The sequence below is a fragment of the Vitis riparia genome, chromosome 13, assembly GCF_004353265.1.
Source record: "Vitis riparia cultivar Riparia Gloire de Montpellier isolate 1030 chromosome 13, EGFV_Vit.rip_1.0, whole genome shotgun sequence".
Lineage (NCBI taxonomy): Eukaryota > Viridiplantae > Streptophyta > Magnoliopsida > Vitales > Vitaceae > Vitis > Vitis riparia.
The window spans coordinates 28115306-28134077 of NC_048443.1; the positions used below are offsets into that span (position 1 = coordinate 28115306).

An 18772-nucleotide genomic window follows, 5' to 3' on the forward strand; every position below is an offset into this window, starting at 1 on the left:
TATTTTAAATGGTCTTTTTTCCTTCATAAATTTGACTTTAAAAATCTCTCTATATATTCTCCCATGGTTTTTTGATATAAAAACTAGTTTCCCAATTTGAAAAAGAAGTATAATAAGAAAATATAGTTATCTTTTGTTTAACACTCCATCCCTTACACCTTTCAAGAATGACCTTGAAAGTATTTTCAACAAAAAGGAAGTTGCATTGATCTGCTTAACTCAACATGAGGTTAAAACGATCCATTAAAGAGAACGAGGTATTATGTTATAAATGTGAAAGAAAAATATAGGTGTTGATCGATATAAGACCCTTAGGACTAAGTATATATAGATTAGGTGAAACTGTGCACATTCCTTTTGTATTTAGTAAATTTGATTACAATCACTTAAAAAGATTAGGTAAAAGTTGATTTTAAGTTGTTTCTTAGCCAACTTAGATTCAAAGTATGTAGATATTAGAGGTATTAAAATTTAAGGAGTAACTCTTAAATGTGTATTAAGTGAAATTTTGGTAAGAATATATACATATAAAATGTTCCCTTAATGGATGTTCAAACACCCTAGTAGCATTCAAACTTCTCTTATAGAATGTTCAAAAGTTTACTCATTCTTTCCTATTTTAAATACATGAATTTTGTTATCTCTTTGGGTTTTGATATAAGTATATATTCTAAGTTGAGGAAAAAAAACATAAAAAATATAGTAATCCCTTAACCCTCACACTTAGCTTTCAAGAACAATATATCTTGAAATAACTTTTGGTAAAAAAGAATATGCATCGATTCGTTCATCTAAACAAGGGATTAAGATGATCCACTAAAGAGTATAAAGTATTGTGTCATCCATGAACATTAAGGAATAGTGTAGGCATTGATCGATATGAGACATTTGAGAATAAGTGCATCAAGATCATGTAATATATGTATATACATTTCTTTTGTATTTAATGAATTTTATTGTGTTAAATGTTGTTTGTTTTAAATCTATAAAGTTAACGGGAGTCTCTTGAAAGCAAATTTTTTTTCTCACACATCTACTAATTTTGTGTGGTGCTAGAATTTCTCTCTTCATTGGTTAAATTATTGAAATTATTAAAATCCAAATATAATAAAAAAAAGTTTGTATTGATTACTTAGACTATGTATTCACCCTTTTATTAGTAGTTCCATATTCAAGAACATGAACTCACGCGTTGATTGAGCATTTGACCCCATGCAGCAGTAGTGCAATAGTACAGTGTGGCTAGTTGCAAAACTAGCCGCAACCCATGCATCCTGCTCAATTTTTCCCTAACCGAGAACATAAAGTAAGCCCGACCTAGCATAGCTAGCTAGTATTAGCAGGAGCCCACTTGCAGAGATGGAGGGCACCAACTCAGCTTTGTCTTAAAGACAGATAATCCCCTCCCTAGTTACTTTCACTACCGAAAGGCCACTGAACCGGAATATCCATTTGTTACACTTGAAAACGACTCTCCCCAACAATGAAAAGATCTGGAAACAAGCTGGTCCATGGAGAAGTCAATAGTGCAATGCAAACCTGAGCCGGGTTCAAGGCCTGAACTCAATACTATACACATGAATCTTCCTTTCCCTTTCTCTCAACCTTGTGGCTCAGATCAAGTTAATTTTCTAGTCTTGGAGCAGGTCCACTTCAGAAAAGTTTGAACATAAGACGGGGGATTGTCATTTCTATGACCACAAAGTCGGAGAGCAGACCCACATGCATCATCATTATGATTCCACCATCCCATGATCATATTCCAAAGATGATTCCAAAGATTTACTCGAGGATAAGTAGTAGTCAGTGAATTCTACCTTTTTCTCTAGAGAATACAACGTGGGTCGTTCTATAAGCTCAAAGCACACCAACATCGACAATGCCCATAGGATTGACCCTCCATACATAGTGGACAACACTTTAATTTCTCTGGGTGTTGGGGGAATTTGTGTGTGGAGAGGAATTTGCAGGGGGTATCGGCTAAGAGAGACATCTTGTGGTGGTACAGCTGCACATGCTACTGCAGCAGTTGACGCAATTGATGGAAACAAACGCCCTGAGACAAAGAAAGGATGCAGTGGAGAGACTAATGCTTACAAAATTAGCATTCTATGCAGTCTTTCTCATTCATTTTTTCATCGTTGCCACTTGGGAAGTTGATAGTGAAAGGTATATTGATCAGGATACAAGTTAAGGTAAAGGGAAGCAGAGTCCTAATGCATTTGATTCCATGGGGAATGCGTTTAGGTTGACTTAAAACAACCTAATCAGACGTCAAACTAGCACAAAAGAAAGAACGAATCAGAGAGAGCATTTTGCTGAATGCAACCAAGGCCTTAATGGAGCACAATCTCCCGTGCCTGATGCTTTGCTCAAGACTAGGGGCTGAGGAATGGACGAAACACGGTTGGTTTAAATGCTGGATGCTGATCTTTTCCGAATCTTCCAAGGGGAGGGAATCTAAGGTGGCCTATGTCAAGGAGGTGCAAGAAACAATACTTCCCACTGGGTGGGGCGATACTCGCCCTTTGTCTTCAACCAAAGGCTTAGATCATTGCTTACATACTGCGGCTGCAATAATAAAGTTCCTTCTTGATCCATGCCATAATTTTTGGACCAATCATCACCATATATAAGTGTTCGTTCAGCTGTAGCTTTCGGTCTTCCCTTACCTACCCTGGACAGTACAGTAATAATGAAAATCCCTTATGATTATGCAATTGATAACCATATGATAATGATACTAAGTTGCAAGTTTATGCAGTTTTAGCAGCTTATGACCGCGTTAATAGAAACGTCGACCAACATATTCTCCAAGAATGTTGCTTTGAAGATGGTGTATGTCTTTAAGTGTGAAAGCCTCGGTATGCTGTTGCATGGCGCTGAGGGCAATGGCAACAGCAACAGCAACCCTACTGAGGCCAGGGCCACCACTCTAAACCATAGGTCTCCACAGCCTAAGCATGTTGGAATGCCGTCCAAGCTTTGCCCATCAAGATAGAGACTCAGCACTGCGAGTTTCTCACGTCTCTTTGAATGTATTTATGTGTCACACCACTGACCACCCCCCACAACATAAAACACGCCTCCCCCCCCCTCCCTGTCAAAATCAGAGGGAGATATATGGTCTTTAACCACGTGAGAAGCCAATCTGTTTGGAACCCCTGATTCTGGGAAGGAAAATGACTTTAAACATAAGATGAATTACTCGATCCAACCACGAAAAAACTCAAAATCTTGTCCACAACTTCTCAGGAACAGGTTCACATATGAACTTCTTAGCACCCCAAATGCAAAACACTGTTCGCTTCGCAAGCAGAACAGATGATGTGAACCTGAGAGTTTTGGAATCTTGTGGCAAAAATGCATCCACGGCTGCAGACCTCTCCCTGAAATCCCATCATCATCATGGCCTTTATACCAAGTCCTGAAGGCCTTAAGGTCCCAGGTTTCTACCAGTCACTTCGTTACAACACTAGCCCACTGATGTACGCCACATTCTGGTATCAAAGTTGAGGCCTCAGTTTTATTCTGACTTCTTTTTTTTTCCTCCTTTTATCCATTTTAGAAAGCTGTGGTTTATAATTCCGAATTGCACTGATGAGATGAAAAGGTGATACGATTATTCCATGAAGCAAGCACCTGGGTCGATCATCATGCAATAAGCACTAAAAGTAGTGTCATATCATAAACACTCAGCATGAAAAGGAAGAAGAAATAGAAGGATTTGCTACCATCGCTTCATACATTATTTGGGCCAAGCAATCGATTAGGTTGTTTACCTTTTCGGCCGCCATGGACCATTAGGCGCAAAGCACCATAAGAAGATACTGGAAATGTCCTTCAGTGCTACGATACGGACCACAGAATGGAAAGCCCTGAGCTTGAAAAGAGACCTGGGAATATATCATCGTTCTGGGCTCTCAATAATGAAAGAAAAAGCACTGAAAAAAACCCAATTCAGCTGAGCCAGCCCAAACATGATTTGATTAGGGATCATGGTCAGTTCTGACAAATGGGGAATTTTCTTTCAAAGGTACCTTTCCTCTTGGGGGATACATGGAATCAAATCTGGAAACTCCCTATCCCCACCTGCATTTACCAACTGAGATTGCCCTGGCACGAGTTGTGGAGAAGATGACAAAAATCAGTAGCATATGTAATAGAAATTACAGAATATGAATACACCGATTTGGATTTTATTGTGTTGAGCTACCATTTCTTGTCTGGCTGCGTTTGGACCTTAACAAAAGATCAAATTGATTAGTTTACCGACTACTTCTAGTTGGGACTTCCAGAGTTGTGTGTACAGTGAGACCTTTTGGAAAAACATTAGACATTTTCAACATCAAATAGATCATTTTTAACTATACAGAAAACAAGGAGTATAAATGGTGCCATGATTGGTCAACCCGCCTTATTGTAAGGATTCCAGTTACTCCAACTCACTGTCAGACACAACCTCTTCTGGTAGTTCAAATGCATCAACCTCTGCAAAGTAAGCTTTCTGCTGCTCAATAAAATCTTGTGACAAGTCATTTTTGGGAACACGCTGTTTCTGCAGACCATCACAAGGAGATCACATTGTTGATCGTAAAATCTCACAAGAAATGCATGTTGCAAATAATGGAAACTTTGGAGGGATGAAAAGTACATGATACAATGTACAACACCGCATCATGGACCACCCTTCCAAAGATCATAGGGTATTTCTCCATTTTCAGAACTAAAATGACAGAATCTTCAAATCCCAAGCCAACAAAAAGAGCACAATATAACCTTTTTCACTATGGTAATATGTAATGCCAATGACATGTGCAACCTCTTGTAATTAACAAACACAATACCACTAGTATTGGAAACTAGGCCTGGTCCCTTGTAAATTGTTCTTTTATTCCATGCAATCATATGCAAATTTAAGTTTACAAGTGTCCTTGACCTAGGAATATTTAACACTTTTATGAAAATAAGCAGTTTCCATATCTGCAGTGAACAAGTAAGAGTGAAGTTACAATTATCTTTTAAGAATGTGGGCCAAGGTTATCCACCAGACATCAAAGAAGCAAACAATCATGCTATAGGGACCATTCTTCATGCAAAGAATCACCACATTTAGAAATCACACATCGGGGGACAGAGGACCATCACAGTTGACAATATACACAGGGTTCCATACAAATCCTATTCAGTATTTACAATTGGTTCATGCTGAAAACTTAAAGAATAATGCAAGTATAAATTACAAAAGACCTAAAACCAAAAATCTAAAAAAACAATAATAGTGATCAGCACATCAGCTCAAAGCAAGAAGAAAATCATAAGTGAAGTGCTAAAACAAACCTTTCGATTAGGAGCTGTGTATGACTTGGATACACGAGTATCTCCATCCTTATTAAGTTCGTTCCTATTTTGGATACAAGGAACACACAAAAGGGTATCAGTATAAATTGTAGGCAAGGCAGGGGAACATGTGAAAAAATTGATGTAACATAGATTTACTGGTTATTAATATGAATCATGATAAGCCAATACCCCATTTGACATGCATCCCCTTGTATCTCTTCTTGATATCCACTTTGTGAGATTATTCTTTCCACTCATATTCCACCAACCCACTAAACTTGTTAGGACCAATGCCAAAATCCATAAGATTAATTAATCATTTGTTGTCTCTTCCTAATGTCAACCGTGGTGCTACTATTTCTCCCTCCCAAAGTTCATATTAATAATATTGTTAGATTTATCAGGACAAAATCATAAATTCAAACCATTATTTAAGCCAATGGGTTATCATTTCTCTCCTTCTATTACCCTATGTGAAATTACTCTCTTGTTCATGTTCTTGCAATTAACCATGTTTAGACTTATGCCCTTTCGTAAAATTTGATTATTTTCATTTTATTTTTTCACACACACAGATCATGTGTGCCATGTCTTCTAACACTTACTAATCATTTGAAAAAACCAGAATTTCTCATCTCCATGAATCCAGAACATCCATAAATACAACATAAAAGAGAAGTATTTAGACAAGAGGAAAACAAGATTGCTATACAATGCATAGACAGCCAAACCAAAAGCAAACTGTAGATTTTATATTCATTTAGACAAGATGGTTATTGGTTCAAGCATCACATGTTATCACAAGTCACAAGTTTAGGAATGCATAAAATTTCAACTTTCAAGGTTACATCCTTCTGACCTATATTCAACAAATAAAAATCAAACTACTGTTCAGTTGTTTGCCATAGTACCATTGGTTAAAGCACAAAATGGGACTTAATTTTTGAAGCAACTGAACATCACAATTAAATCCATTAGAACTTCCACCAACAGAATTTATTGATCGTTCATCACCCATAGAATTACATTTTAAGAAAACAAAAAAGAAAAAAAAGGAAAAAAGAAAAAGAAAAAAAGAAGATCCAGAATCCTCCTGTTCTGTTCTCTGTGTTCATTGAACATGAATCTAACGTCATCAGCCATAATGGAGCAAGGCAACATTACAGAAACATTACTACACATCAATATGCAGAAAAGCCCATACACCACTATCAAATTTAACCCTAAACATCATATTAACAGGTAACTCCAAGAATTTCATGTATCCAATCATTAACATTATCTCTCTCAAATACAAATAGAGATGTACCAAGTACCTCATCCTTTCCAAAGGAGGACAACTCAAAGGCTCGGCCACTGCCTTCTCTTTACCCTTCCGTTTTGCTGCAGTATTTCTTCGATTGTAGACAGTAAGTGGTTCAAAAACATCATCATCTACTTTACCTATAAAAGGCCGGAAAAAAGAAAGAACAAGCAAACAAACAGAATTAAGAAGAAATTATCTAAATATTTTACCTAAAAAATGCGTTATACAATCCAAAGAAATAGGACAAACTAAAATCCACAGTTTATAAATCTTAATTGAATCAAATAATTCACCATTCGGAACAACGATCACTCAAAATCTCACAATTTCCAGCACCCAGAAAGAAAAATGTCCAGAATTAGGAAGACACAATCTAATTATATACACCCTCAAAGCACCTCATACAATCCAAAAAGCGATAAAATCCAAAATCTCAGTATGGTCAAACGATTCAACACTCAGAACGACAATGCTTCCTCAAATCCTCAAGCTAACCGCCCAAAAAATAAAACCCTAGGTTTCAAATCAACAATACTCAACTAAACTAGGGAGGGAGAGAGAGAGAGAGAGAGAGAGAGAGAGAGAGAGAAGTAATCACCAGAACTCAAATTCGATGAAGACTTGGAGGCGCGAACAGGGGTCGAAGATTTGGGCGGCGGAGGCGAAACGGCGTCGTGAAGGGAGCTAGGGTTTGGGGCATTGCGGATATCGTTGGATCCGGTATCGGACCTGCTAGAGCTATTCTGCTTGGCTTCCTCTTTTTGGAGGGATGGGGCTTTGTGGGTCTGGCTACAGACTTTGCCGTCGATGACTTGGCGGTGCGGACGCCTTCGGAGACGGCGGCATCAGTTGTGTTGGTGCAGTCGGAGAGGGGGATTCTTCTGAGTGGTCTTCTCTCAGTTCTCTCAGCTTTGTCCATGTCTTGCCATTTCACAACTCTGAACTCTTCTCCTCTACATCAGGAGAAGATTGTAGGAGATTCTAAACCTGAAATGGAGGGAAAATTCGCTGAGGTGGAAAGAGGCCTGTGAGAGACATATAGGCCCACTAGGAGGCCCATCTTGGATTCTGGGCCTTTTGGGCCTCTAACATGAGAACCATAAAGATGGCCCATGGACGTAACTATGGGCTTGGTATTGGAAGACATGGCTGTGTTACGAGGCAATTGTTTTTATAAATAAGAGTGTTAAAATTTAAATAAATCTCATAAAATATTGGTTATGAATAACAATTTCTCAATAATCATACTATTTTATTGGACAATTTCTCAAGTCTAATAATATATATAATTACTTTTTTATAAAAAAAAAATTTAGGATTTAGATTTTAAAAAGTGATCTTCAAAAATTTATCGAATAAACTTTGTCGATTATTGAAAATGTTGAAGAAAGATATAAAAAAAAAATTAAAATAAATAAATTATTTTTTTATATTACTTTAAATTCATTTTACTTATATATTATAACTCTTATATATAAAGATTAAAAATTATAAAAAAAAAATTAACTCATTTTTCTTATATATTTTATTTTTTATAATAGAATGAAATATGAAAAAAAAAATCAAATTTTTTTATACTTTCTTTTAGTCAAAGATAGCCAACAATGATATATAAGAAACCACTTTTAATTATTGAGAAATACTTCAATCATCTCTTCAATCACTTCAAAACCATCTAGGCATCAGTTTGTGATAAAACCACTCCTATCAAAGAGGACAAATGTATAGTCATATTTATTAATAATTAAAAATGTATTCTATACTATTTATATTCAGAGTATTTTTAATGAAAATATGTTTTAAAAAAATCATAACGGATTTTTTAATACTATAAAAACTGATAATAATTTTAAAAGGTATTTATAACATTTCTAATACTTAAAAATTTATATTATTCAAATATTATAAATATTAGAAACATTTTGTAAAATTATTACCAAAATACTTTTTATATTAAAACACTTCGTAAAATCATTATAAAACAAAATGTTCGTTTTATAGTGATTTTAGGAATCATTTTTAATATTTGAAAATTTTTATCGTTCAAGTATTTAAACAATTAGAAACATTTTTTAGAATAGCTACCAAACGTATTCTAAGAATGCGTTTAATAATGATCATTTTATCATTTTAACATTTAGAAACATTTTTTAGAATAGCTACCAAACATTTTTCATATTATTATTGACTCTAGGAAGTGTTTTTTATCATTTTTAACACTCAAATTTTTTTATTTTTCTAAATATAAAAAATATTGAAATACTTCCTAAAATTACTATACATTCAAATTTTAAAAAAATTTAATAAAAATTTAAAAAATATTTATAATATTAAAAAATCAATAATAATATGTTTTTTTTTTTATTAGAATCACTAATAGAACAACTTTCAACCGCACTCTCAACGATTAAAAATCATATTGAAGTCAAATCCCAAAAAATACAAATATGATAATTAACCCAAGTACTACTCTGCCATGCTCATAAATCCATCAAATCCAACGGCTCCAATTGTTTGTCGGCAACCTTTCTCTTCATCACAAATTTACCACTACTTTGTGTGGTAAAACCGGGCCTTTTTCAAGGTCTTACAACAGAGAAGGTTATAAAAACACTGAAAAATAAAAGCATCAAAGTACTTAGTACTGAGTATAGTGACAGACGTGTCCAAACCTCGTAAGAAAACGTGGGATTGGGTGAAATACAACGGCGGCCGAGTCCCAAACTGGAGACAGTACGTGAAAAACCGGATAAACGAAGCCAATGGTTTGAGCTCCGAATCTTAATATTTTTTCCAATGGTCCAAACCAAGAAAGTGATAGTAAAACCAAGGGGCCACACCAAACACAACCACCATCTTTTCAGCCTTTCCCCCCTACAAATACCACCCCGCCCTCTCTACTCATCAGGAGCTCTCTCTTTCAATCAATTGCCACACCAAACACAACCCCCACTCTCTTTAGCCTTTCCCCCCTATAAATACCACCCCGCCCTCTCTATTCATCAGCAGCTCTCTCTTTCAATCAATTGCTTTACCTCATAGAAGAAGAAGAAGAAGAAGAAGAAGAAGAAGAAGTAGACATGGAGGCTTTGCAGTCATGGGTTTCAGAGCACAAGCTCACCAGCATTGGTCAGTAGCATCACTACTCCTTCATGGGTTTTCCTCTCCTTCTCATTCCGATCATAATGTCCATAAAATATTGGGTTTTGCATGCAGGGACGGTCTGGGCATCTGCAGTAGGCGCATCCCTGGCGTATAATTCCAGGGCAAAATCTCCTCTCAAGCCCAGCCTCAGACTTATTCATGCCAGGTTAATTTCTCCCTCAACCTTACTTTTAACTACATGAGTTTTTCTGATGATCATATTCATATTATATGACTGAATGATTGATCGATGTGCTATAGGATGCATGCACAGGCCCTGACACTGGCGGTGCTGTCAGGGGCGGCCGCATACCATTATTATGAGAAGAGGGTCGGCAAGAAGGGGGAGACTGCTTAGCTTCTTCTCCAAATTAATTTATGATGCCTAGCTACCTGCGCTCCATGTTTGTTTTGATTCAGTGTTTTAGTAATGTAAAGAGAAAATGATAGAATAAATTTTAATTAATATATCTGATTTTTCTTTTTCTTTTTCTTTTTCTATGTTAATATCCCGATGGATAGCTAGCACACAGATTGCACACAGTTTAATCCACGCTCATGTACCAATTACCATATCCACTGTTTCTGCTTTTCTCGGAATCCAAACAACCTTTTTATATAAACAATGGGTACGGAAACAGCCTTTTTATTTTTTTCTCTTTGCCCACACGTGGATGTGTCTGACAAGTCATAATAAGTTAATAATTTTAATTTTAATTTTAATTTTTAATTTTTAATAATAAGGGATCACACTAATATAAGATAATATTAACTCAAAATATCATAAATTGTTGAAGGGGGTTACCCTAATAAAAGGCACATTTCACATATGCTTGAAGTATAAGTTGAATATATGGTATAGTTGGCATTACTTTGAAAAGACTTGGGGTACTTTAAACTTCACTACTATAAGGCTAATTACTTTGCTTTATAAAACGTGGTTTGAAACAAGAATGACATGGGAATAAGGATTCAAAATTCCTTTTAAAATGTTTAAAATCTAAATTGATTATTTTATTGACGAATTTTCTATTTTAAGTCGTGAATTGAACTAAAAAAATTAAGAATCATTCTATTTCCATAAAACAAATGCTTTAATCTTAATTTTCATGAAAGAAAAACAAAAAAAAAAAAAATCAAAAAAATTACTTTCCTTATAAAAGCAAGAGAGAGATATTTGGGCAATTTTAAAACTCTCAAAACCTACTCTTTCGTCTTCTATTTTATTGGGTTGGATCGTGTCAAAATTCAACTCTAACATTAATTAAGAAAGCTTGTTAGAATAGATAACATGAATATTAAGCTTAAAAAAATTGATAAGTATATATATACTTTATTGGAATGTAAATTTGACCCAAATGTCCAAAATTTGTGAGGGTTTTCAAACTTAATCAATTTATAAGTCTAATTAAGTTTCATTGAAATAAAAAATTAATTACTAATATTTTTTAATATTTTCATAAAATTGAATTGCCAGTATTTTATCGATTTCTAATATTTTAATCCTTAAGAGGGGAGACCTTCCCCTTATCAATTTATACACCCAATGAAAGCCTTACATATAAATAAACTTTATTCTTTTACTTCACTTTTTATATTAATATATATATATTTTTTTTATTTTGTGTTGTGGGATGGGATAGAAGTGTTAACATCTACCCACCAAGAAAATGGGTTAGCTTCCAAACTATGATTCATCCCCTTCCCACATCGTGTATAGCACAAACATTGTATATTCTAGGGAGAACAGAAGGGAAGAGTTTGGTAGAGAGGATGATAATTGATGAATATTATCTAAGAAATTAATGGCCATCATGATAAGGCCCATAAAAAACTATTAGTATTAATGTTAAGAAAGTGGTTTTGAGTTGTGTTTGCCTATCAGATACATGCTGTTATGAGGTTGGCAAGTCTCTTTCTTCTCCCCCTTTTGTATTTCTTCTTTGAAGTAAGCTATTTTTTAAGGGCTTTCTTTATAACACATCAAAGACATGCCCTACCAACTTCCCTATTTTCATTTTCTTGACCATCATACCCTCCACCATCCCTCATTAATTAAATGCCTCTACTATTTTTCCTTTGATTTCTTCATTTAAAAACTCACAAGTCAAAAAAATGTAAAAAGGAATTTATGGGTTGTCTATATAAACAAATGGTTGTACAATAACAATATCATTGTTCTAAAAATAGTATTTTAAAGGGTTATTTGATTAAATGGGTCATTAAAAACCCGATTTTAGAATTTTATCCCTTTATCATTTTTTGGTCTCATTATGATAAAAATATTCTCATTCATTTCTTGTAAAAATAATTATTTCTTTTAAAACTTATATGTAAATACTTCAAATGATAAATGATATTTATGTCAAAAATGAATTATTTTTTAATAAAAAAGGAGAATAATTAGATTTACAAATTTAGATATTATTTCATCCATTTTAATCTATTAATTCTATTTTATATGTATGATAAATATGATATTTCTTTTTTGAGAGGTTTGAGAAGCCCTACTTTATTCACAAATATTTTTTATAGATAAATATTTAAGTAAATATAAATATAAGCCTTTTCATGGAGCCTTGTTTAGTCATTTCACTACTTTAACAAAACTATCCATACCCACCAGAAAGCAATAATGGAAACTTCCTTCTAGATTATAACAAGGTCTAACAAACCTTTCCATAAATAATAAACAGCACATAGACATTTCTTCTTCATCATCATCATCTTCATCTTCTTTTTCTTCTGCATCATCTTCTTCTTGATGATGGACTGCTCAATTTGCAGTGCAGTGCCCTTCATTCTAAGGCCTCCAAGGAATACAATATGTGCAGCTTGCTATGAGAGTGCCAGAAGCATAGTTGCATTCATCAACAAGCTTGAAAACGATAAGGGATTCGATAAATCCAATAACTCCATTGTCTCTCCTGCAAATTCCTCCAAGGTAAGTTGATTTCACTTCAAGCTTCTCCTCCTTCTCCTCCTTGGGAACTTTTCATGTTTCTTTTTCCTTTGCTTCCTTTATTTTTATTGGGCAAAATGTGTGTAGTTCTAAAAATTTGTCTTAGTTTTTCAGAGCTATGAGTGGTGAGTTGTAAGCCTATTTGTCCTTGAAAATTCTATACAAAATGCAGCAAACATAGGCTAAAACTATTGGTTTCCTAGAATATGTCTTGGGCTATATTCAATGGGCTTGTAGGTTGGATTACCGGCCCTAACTTAATTAGGGCTACAACAAGTTCAATCGATAGATAATCAACCTGAGTTCAATCCAACTTGACATTTAAATTAAGATGATCCATCAAAACCCATTTTTCTAAACTTAAATTGATTGGATTAGATTTGGATTCTAAGTTGATGGAATTGTGTAATTCAAAATCTATCCATAATGCGCTTTTTTTTTAATTTAGTTTTTTTTTCTACATATTTATACCAAAGAAAATAATAAATGAAAAAAAAAACTTTTTAAGATAATAACAAAAAATAAAAATAAATTTATATATTTTTATTAAAAAATAGAAAGTATATAATATAATTAAAACTTAATATTTTTCTTAATTTTTTTTTTTTAAAGAATGAACGAAATGAATAGTACTACATAAGATAATATAAATTATAAATATTAAATCATGTTTGGGTTAAAAGGATTCAACTCAAACCCAATTTGAATATTAAAAATAATTGTTTTAGTCCGTCCAAATATCAACCGTCGGTCCACCTGCCCAAATTAGCCCCTATACTTAAATTTAATGGTGCCATATAAGTAATAGAGTGTATATATATATTTCGTATAACTAGACAAGTAGATATAATCATGACCAAGGGAAGTTTATTATGGCTGGGCCTAATGGGCATAACTTTTGGCAAAATAGTTGTAAAAAAATAAAAGTGGGCTAGAGTTTTGGGCCTGAACCATATAGATCCACATATGTCTTCGATTTTAATACATCAAATTCAATGCCTCGAGCCAACTCCTAATTCTAATGATGTTTATTGAGAATAACTGTAAGTAAAATTATGATTGAAAAAATATTAGAATAAGACTGAAATTACAGGAATTGAGTTGTTGAATTATGGAATGGCTGCAACCAGGGATTTTCAAATGCTTTGAAATGGGTGAAGGAAATGAAAGAGATAGAAGAGGAACTTAACGAGAAATTGAGCTTTCTTGGAGGATTTGCTGCTGCTTTCAGAGACCAAATTCACACTGATATTGAAGTCAAGCCAGGCCACAATGGACCTTCTCTATTTGCACATAGAGCATTATTGGTAAGCCTCATCTCAACAGGCCCACTCTCTCTCTCTCTCTTCATAACTTTTTTTGGTTGTTGTGTCTCGATTATGATCTAAGAGTTTTAAGTTTTTGAATCAAATTAATTCTTTAAACTTGGCAATTACCCCAGAAATTTCCATGATATTGATTATGTTGCAGGCAGCAAGGTCCGAGATCTTCAAGAACATGCTGGACTCAGATGGATGCAAAGCTGCACCAAGTAACACCATAACACTCCCGGAATTGAACCATGAAGAGCTTGACTCTCTCCTTGAGTTCCTCTACAGTGGAAGCCTGCCTGCAGACAAGGTGGAGAAGCATGTCTACTCATTATCACTGGCCGCAGACAAGTATGAAATCCCATTCTTGCAGAAGTTCTGCGAGCAGCGAATGCTAGGATCCTTGAGCTCATCCAGCGCTCTCGATGTTCTAGAGATATCCGACGCTTGTTCTAGCCAGACGGTGAAGGAGACCGCCTTGAATTACATCGTTAAAAACATGGAGGACATAGTTTTTTCAACTAGGTATGAATCATTTGCCCTCAAGAACCCACATCTGTGTGTGCAGATCACAAGGGCATCGTTCATGGATGCTAAAAACCGAAAAAATGGGGTTTGAGGGCAGTGGATGGAATCAAGTAAAAAGGTTATTAAAGACAGATGAGGAATCTTTTTATGCATAGATTAATATGAATTCTTACAAGAAACTTACACAAGAGATTCATATGTGCATTTTAAACTTAGAATTTTTTAAGATGTGGCTCTTATCTTCAAGCTTAACCATGTTAATAAACAGCTTAATCGGTAGACTACGTACTGTTGGCTATGGAATAGTTAATTACTTCCAAGGCTATCATTAATAAGAGTACTGTAGAATCTCCTTTTGGAACATTGCAATAATGCAATTTACTATAGTCCAATGTAGTACTATTCCATGTTTCCTGGAATTGCTTCCCTATCAGTGTGGTTATCAAACCTCTACTTTATCCTTCCCACGATCTCCCCCGTGAACAATCTTAAACCAGGTCTATATCGATATGGTTTAAGCTTTTAGAAAAATCGGTAACCTATGATTACAAGCTCAAAGAGAACGTCTATGATTTGTTTGCCTACCACTCATCTGCCTTAATTTGACACAAGATATCACGGACCTAATTAAAGTCAAACAAGTTGACTTTTAGGAAATTTGGTTATTTTGTTTGCCTACTACTTGTCTAGCTTTGGCAAGAGATATTACGAGTCTAAATCCAAATAACTTAAACTTTTAAGAAAATCGGCTATTGCGTTTACCTATTATCTATCTAGTTCGCAAATGAGATATTACAAACCTAAATCCAAATAACTTAAACTTTTAAGAAAATTGGCTATTGCGTTTACCTATTATCTATCTAGTTCGCAAATGAGATATTACAAACCTAAATCCAAACAGCTTAAACTTTTAGGAAACTTTGTTATTTAACAACTTGATTTAGTTTCATATTTGGTTAGTTTTCTCTACCTACTCACATCTTGGTGTTTGAATTGAGCTATGATGTATGATATTTTGGAGTACATGGCACTTATGATTCTTGGCATATATGGTGTTAGGGGCTGATCAGATTGTGTCTTCTGCAGCAGTGCATGTGAATGGATTTTCCGGGATGTGCTTGGTTTCTGCTCTTGCAGACACATTCAATGTTTTTTATAAGGGAAACCTCCAAAACAACTCCTATAGTTACTTCAATCTACATGGAAATGAAAAGAAACTGATTACATAAATAATTACAAGCCTAATAAGAGGTTTAATATTACTTTAGTTTCTTTCTTTGGTGAAACCTAACAAAAAAACCCCTTGAAGAGCACATGCAAAACCCTAATTAAATCAAGTATTGAAGACCCAATCCTCAGTCCTTCCCAAGCAAAAATCAATTATTCTTTGTCACATCAAAAACATACCCACATGGATTGCATGTGCCCATATATAATTCATCTTCTGTATGCATCATTCTCCTGTTCTGTCACATATCATCTTTCATGGGTTGGATTTACTCAGCCGGGGATTTGCACATTGAATGAGTAAATCATGGAAATTAATCTATCTTTTTGCCTCCTATTTGGAGTAGATATGCAAATGCTAGTATGTGTAATGGGCAAATCGATAAAAAATTCTTCATCTAATGCACTTAGAGTCTTCTTTGTTCATTACTTCAGAAGTGCCATTAATTTTGAGATTCAAGTATAGTAAACATAGGGATACATTGATGCCAGTCATCTGATGAATTATTTTGGTCAATTTCGTTGGCTTCATTTTAAGAAATTTGATTCAAATTTTGTCATCTTCAAACGATTTGTAAGTTTGTAACTCCGTTTAATGGGATTGCTCCCTTTGATTAAAGGCATTGCCGAATCTACAACAACAAGAAAACCCGAGAAAAAAAAAACCAAAAAAGGGAAAGGCAGGTAACAGATGATTCTTTTACTACTCTTGATCATTGGCTAATACTTTCACTCCAGTTCTTGATCGCCTGCATAACTGCTTGTTTCACCACCTGGGCATCGATGCTTTCTACTTGTTCTTCATCCTGCAAAATTTACGAACTTTAGCCTAGTCGAAAAGGAGAAAATTAAAGAGAAATACATTGTATATTCATTATATTAGAGGTTCAAATCCAAGCCTGCATGCATGAAAACAATTGGAGAGAGGTTTAATATCTTACTTCTCCTCCAACTGCTTCTAATTGAAACCGATCGGTACAAGAAACACTAGCGTCATGTACATTAAGACCAAGCTCCTCGAAGGCTTCCAATATCGAGACGAGCAGACCAGGGCAACTCGTCTCTGAAAACACATTCACTAGGAAACCCTTTTCTAGGGTTTCTACTGTAACCTGCTGTAGTGAGAACATATTTGCATCAAATATATACTTACCAAAAGAACAATGAAATAAAATTTAAAAGAAAAAAAAAAAAGAGAGTACAAATTGATGAGCATATACCACAGGCAAGAGAGTTTGGGCAGCTGAATTTTGTGCAGTACTTGCTATATCTCGATTCAGCCTTTCCACCTTTTGTTTCAGCTCTTCTATATACTTTGATGCATCAACGATGATGGAGGTCTTGTTCAGCTTCCATAGAGATATACAGAACAAAAACCAAGTCAACTACAATGGTTTCACTTAGAATTCTTATATATGTACAGCTCAAATTCATCTAATCAAATTAAGGTTTCATTCATGGACAACAGCTTAAAACAAACCAAATTCTACACTGGACATCCATGGATCTTTTATAGTTCTTCTACCCCACCAATCCATATTTGTATATATATGGATTGTTTTTCAGGAGAAAAGGAAATTAAACATGAATGACATGGAAGAAATAGGGAGAGATAGTTAATTACTGCATGAGAGTTAGTAATGGAACGAAGGAGTTGAAACTTCTCATGCAGGGGTGTTGCTGGTCTCTTGTGCTCCCTAGAAACCATGGTTTTTTTTCTCTTCTCTCTCTCTCTCTCTCTGTATATCAATATACTTCAGCAGCTGCCTCTCTTCAAATCTTTCTTTTCTTTCTCTGCTTGCTTTCTTTCCAGTCTGCAAAGGCTCTGATGGCACTGTTTAAAAGAGAAGGATGAGCTCTTCAATTTATGAGATCATCATCTCTTTCTTTCTCTCCATCCACCCCCACATGACTCCTTACCCTCTTCCCTACAAAATACAATATAGAATGTCTGTGCAATTACCAAATTGCTCCCTCTCTCTCCCTCTCCCTAGAATTTTTTGGGTTAAGTGTTCATTATTTTATTTTTTTGCCCTAATTATTACTATATCAAATTTAATTAAAAATAATATTTAATATGATTTCTCCAACCATTATTATCAAATATAATAACTGAATTAAAATGCCAAAGAGATTAAGCCGAAAACCCTAAAATTTTATGAAGGATTAATGGAAATTAATTCAACTTATTAGATTTTGATAATAAAAGGTGGTGGAAAAGGGTATAACGGTAAAATGGAGAGAAGGGTATGAAGAATCATGGGCTCGTGAGTGAAAATGGCCATCGAAAGCAGCGAAGGAGAAATGTCAAATTGGATTTTTGGAAGCCATTTTATTGAATGCATCCAAACACTCCTCACGGGGCTCTTCTTACTATCATCTCTCTCTCTCCACACGTGCCAACCCCAATGAAAAACTGAAACTGGTATCTGCGTTTGGCACGTGAGCTCCAGCACGTTGTTGCCACGTGGCTATATATCCTATTTTTATATTTATTCAATTATTTTTAATTTATAAGTTCAATAATATGAATATGATATGATGGATGAGAATAAGGTTGGTGGGAAAAGTATTTTTGTTTTTTTCTTTTTTATTTAATAAGATTCTGATGAAGGCCAACAATTCATACATGGCTGTCATGGTCCCATAGACCCTAAAGAAAAAAAAATCTTCAAATTCAAAAAAATAAATAATATATATATTAAAATGTGTTCACCCCACCATCTAATTTAAATTTTAAAAAATATTTTTCAACTAATTAAAAGAATAATAGGCATGCACCATGGAATAAGATTATTAATAATTATTATCTTAATTCATTAAAAATTAGTTTGACCTAATGTTCCATCTATTTCTCAACAATTAAATTATTCTCTCTTGTTATGTTTTTCTTTTCAAAGCAAACACAGCATTAAAGGAGTTTTTTTTTTAATGTTTAAATTTTTGAATACA

At 34.4% G+C, this 18772-nt stretch overlaps 2 protein-coding genes and 1 long non-coding RNA gene across 4 annotated transcripts; 1 reads left to right on the forward strand and 2 right to left on the reverse strand.

Moving 5' to 3' along the window:
- Positions 1-1156: 1156 nt before the first annotated feature.
- LOC117928565 lies at positions 1157-7637 on the reverse strand. Its single transcript, XR_004653573.1, has 5 exons — positions 7248-7637; positions 6660-6786; positions 5341-5404; positions 3783-4558; positions 1157-3642 (listed from the first exon to the last, which is right to left on the reverse strand). It is a non-coding gene; the product is annotated as an uncharacterized LOC117928565 (long non-coding RNA).
- A 4866-nt stretch (positions 7638-12503) lies between these two features.
- LOC117929004 (BTB/POZ domain-containing protein At3g56230-like) lies at positions 12504-14962 on the forward strand. The gene is made up of 3 exons (XM_034849182.1): positions 12504-12737; positions 13886-14062; positions 14226-14962. The coding sequence occupies exons 1-3, from the start codon at positions 12558-12560 to the stop codon at positions 14682-14684; spliced, it is 816 nt and encodes a 271-aa protein (XP_034705073.1). The 5' UTR covers positions 12504-12557; the 3' UTR covers positions 14685-14962.
- Positions 14963-16357: 1395 nt separating this feature from the next.
- Positions 16358-17715, reverse strand: LOC117928969. Of its 2 annotated transcripts, none has more exons than XM_034849130.1 (4): positions 17445-17715; positions 17041-17169; positions 16762-16932; positions 16358-16626 (listed from the first exon to the last, which is right to left on the reverse strand). In XM_034849130.1, exons 1-4 carry the CDS (start codon positions 17526-17528, stop codon positions 16534-16536), a joined length of 477 nt encoding a protein of 158 aa, XP_034705021.1. In that variant the 5' UTR covers positions 17529-17715; the 3' UTR covers positions 16358-16533. The 2 variants fall into 2 exon arrangements, with proteins under 2 accessions (XP_034705021.1, XP_034705020.1); XM_034849129.1 differs by having other exon boundaries at positions 16762-16935.
- Positions 17716-18772: the final 1057 nt, after the last annotated feature.